General features: G+C 36.9%; 1 protein-coding gene across 6 annotated transcripts in view; it reads left to right on the plus strand.

The window, feature by feature from the left end:
* Positions 1–2,662, plus strand: part of LOC104778159 (coatomer subunit beta'-2) — a 7,413-nt gene extending 4,751 nt beyond the window's left edge. The window contains exons 17-26 of one of the 6 annotated variants that reach the window (XR_766410.2): positions 115–231; positions 448–562; positions 656–727; positions 950–1,146; positions 1,233–1,326; positions 1,415–1,521; positions 1,642–1,771; positions 1,873–2,111; positions 2,331–2,397; positions 2,531–2,662. Coding sequence is in view for 3 of the 6 variants with exons in the window: in XM_010502535.2 (XP_010500837.1) it covers positions 115–231; positions 448–562; positions 656–727; positions 950–1,146; positions 1,233–1,326; positions 1,415–1,521; positions 1,642–1,771; positions 1,873–2,061 (1,021 nt within the window). In the remaining 3 variants the exon portion in view is untranslated. Of the gene's footprint in view, positions 1–114; positions 232–447; positions 563–655; positions 728–949; positions 1,147–1,232; positions 1,327–1,414; positions 1,522–1,641; positions 1,772–1,872; positions 2,112–2,330 lie in introns of all 6 variants that reach the window. The other 5 variants (XR_766411.2, XM_010502537.2, XR_766409.2 and 2 more) reach the window with 5 other exon arrangements.

Genomic DNA, 2,966 nt, shown 5'->3' on the forward strand with positions numbered 1-2,966 from the left:
TCGGGTGTTCTTGGTAGACAAAGAATTCAAGTAAGTGCCTAGATTTGTGTGTATATTTTATTCAGATTGTTCTAGAAGTGTCTGATGTCTGTTCCCCTACTTTTGTGGATGCAGTGTTATAGGATACACCTTGCTACTAAGCCTGATTGAGTACAAGACTCTTGTGATGCGGGGTGATTTAGACAAAGCCAATGAAATCTTACCGACAATTCCTAAAGATCAGCATAACAGGTATTTGATAACTTGGTTATATCTAAACTTATGCGTGCTTGTGATTCATTCTTTATCGCACTTATTTCTTGTTATGTGATGTCTTAGGTAAGATTTCAAATAGCGGAAATATGCTGTGCATCTTACTCTAATGTATAACATAGTTGCACCCTATCAGTGGGTGTTTTCGTTGACAGTTTCTCTTTATTTATTTTCGGATTATTTTCCTCTTGTTAGTGTTGCTCATTTCTTGGAGTCACGGGGAATGATTGAAGATGCTCTGGAAATTGCAACAGATCCTGACTACAGATTTGAGTTGGCCATACAACTGGGTAGACTTGAAATTGCACAGGTGATATATGTGTTGTGGTTAACATACTTTTTTATTTCTTGTATAGTGGCAATATTTAAACGTGTTTTTTTTTTCTTAAATTTATACCTGTAGGAAATCGCCGTAGAAGTACAGAGTGAATCTAAGTGGAAGCAATTAGGAGAATTAGCCATGTCCTCTGGAAAGGTATTTATTTATCTTTGCATTTCGTCCTAATGTTTTGCAGTGATAAGAGAGACAAAAATACGTTTCCATTATATGATATATCATTTGATTTACATTATGATTCTGAGGTTTCATTCAGAATTGTGGGAGCAACAAGAAAAATCTATGTTTCTCGTCTCCTGGATTCGTCTCTGGTGTGGGGATTTCCAACTAACTCTTTGCGTTTGTATGTCATCATGACAGCTACAAATGGCAGAGGAATGCATGAAGTATGCGATGGATTTGAGTGGTTTGTTACTGCTTTATTCTTCTCTGGGAGATGCTGAAGGTGTGACAAAACTTGCAACACTTGCTAAAGAACAAGGGAAGAACAATGTCGCCTTTCTTTGTCTATTCATGCTGGGTAAACTGGAAGATTGTTTGCAGTTATTGGTGGAGAGGTAATACATTAGCAGTCACTTGGGAGTTTGAAAAATTAAATTCATGCACCTTTGGTTATTTGTGTGACGATATTTTCTTTCTCCAGTAACCGGATACCAGAAGCTGCTCTGATGGCACGATCATATCTTCCAAGCAAAGTTTCTGAGATAGTAGCTCTTTGGAGGAAAGATCTCAGCAAGGTTCGTTTCAAATCTTTCTAGTTTATAGTGTATTGTGGTCAACTCAAGGAGACATTGTGGGCTTAAGTTGCCTTGCACTTGAATGCAGGTTAATTCGAAAGCAGCAGAATCTTTGGCTGATCCTGAGGAGTACCCAAATCTCTTTGAAGATTGGCAAGTTGCTCTTTCTGTCGAAGGTAGAGCTGTAGAGACAAGGTAAAATATCTTTTGCTTACGTGTGCTTTTCTCCTACCGCATCCTTGCAAGGCGAACTCCACATGATATAGAATGCGAGATTCTTAGACTTCTCTTAAATCGTCTGTTCTTCATTTACAGGGGAGTTTACACAGGTGCAGAAAATTATCCTAGCCATGCTGATAAATCTTCCATGACCCTTGTGGAAGCCTTCAGAAACTTGCAAGTTGAGGAAGAGGAATCACTTGAAAATGGAGACATCGAACACGAGGTGACCCATTTTCCTTTCAAATTAACCGACTCATTACATCTATTGTTAGTTATCCTGCGTATTTAGTAAGCAACAACTGCTTTTTTTTTTTTTCTTATCAGGAGGTAGTAGCAGAAGAAAATGGAAATGAACTAAGGAATGAGGAGGATGTAGAGGAGCATCATGAAGAAAAAGAAGCAGAAGAAGAAGGAATTGTTGACGGAGACTCTACGGATGGAGCTGTACTTGTTAACGGAAGTGAGGCTGACGAAGAGTGGGGTACGAATAATGAAGGAAACCCATCAGCCTAATAGCAAGTCGGTCAAGGCCAATGTTGAAAAGTCTGAAAATTTTGTCTCTGGTGATTAATTTGATTCCTCGAAATGCCGCCTTCTAAAATCTTTTTTCCGTTGATTGTGTGTCTGGTTTTTTTAAGTCATTGCATTTCATAGCAACCCTTAGGAAACATAACAGCAATGTCTGCTTCATCTTCTTGTAAGCTTACAATGTCTTGGGAGTTATTGGTTATTTGATGCTGTTTTCACTTATGTGGATCGTTTGGTTTCTTTTGTTTTTGCAGTGCTTACACCGCGTCAGTAGAGTTTACAGTTTATGGGAATGGCGATTGTTCCAGGAACAGTGGAGAGGTGAGAGAACTTTCATTCTTTTTCCTTTTCTTACTGAGGATTCAAAGGCCAAATCCGAGCAGCCTGGAAACACATTTTGATACCATTTTGTAATAAAAGTAAGAATTTCTTAAGAAAATTAAAATCCGAGCAGGACTCAGTTCTTTGCTGGAGGATTTAGATGAAAAGAGAGAGGCTGGTGAGTTAAAAGGAGGTGTGGTTGTTCCTTTTTGTGTCTTTGCACTCATAGCGAAATTTATTATCATATGGTTTTGTTTTGTTTTTACCAGTGTTCAAGAAAGCGCTACGCGGTATGTGGGTGGTGACCCAGCGCCTAGCGCCTAGAACGCCTAGTCAGAATTTTAAACGTTTTAGGCGGTTTAGGCGTTTACAATATGAACATTATATATATGATATTATATGTAAAATTATATAAAAATATATGTTAGAAGAAATAAATAATAATAAATCATAAACTAAAATTAGTAAAAATACATTTCTTTAATTTAGATTAATAACATATAAACATTTATAAATATTTATATGAATATAAAACTTAAAATTTTAAATATATGTAGTTAAAAATAAAA

This window comes from Camelina sativa, chromosome 3 (genome assembly GCF_000633955.1).
Source record: "Camelina sativa cultivar DH55 chromosome 3, Cs, whole genome shotgun sequence".
Classification (NCBI taxonomy): Eukaryota; Viridiplantae; Streptophyta; class Magnoliopsida; order Brassicales; family Brassicaceae; genus Camelina; species Camelina sativa.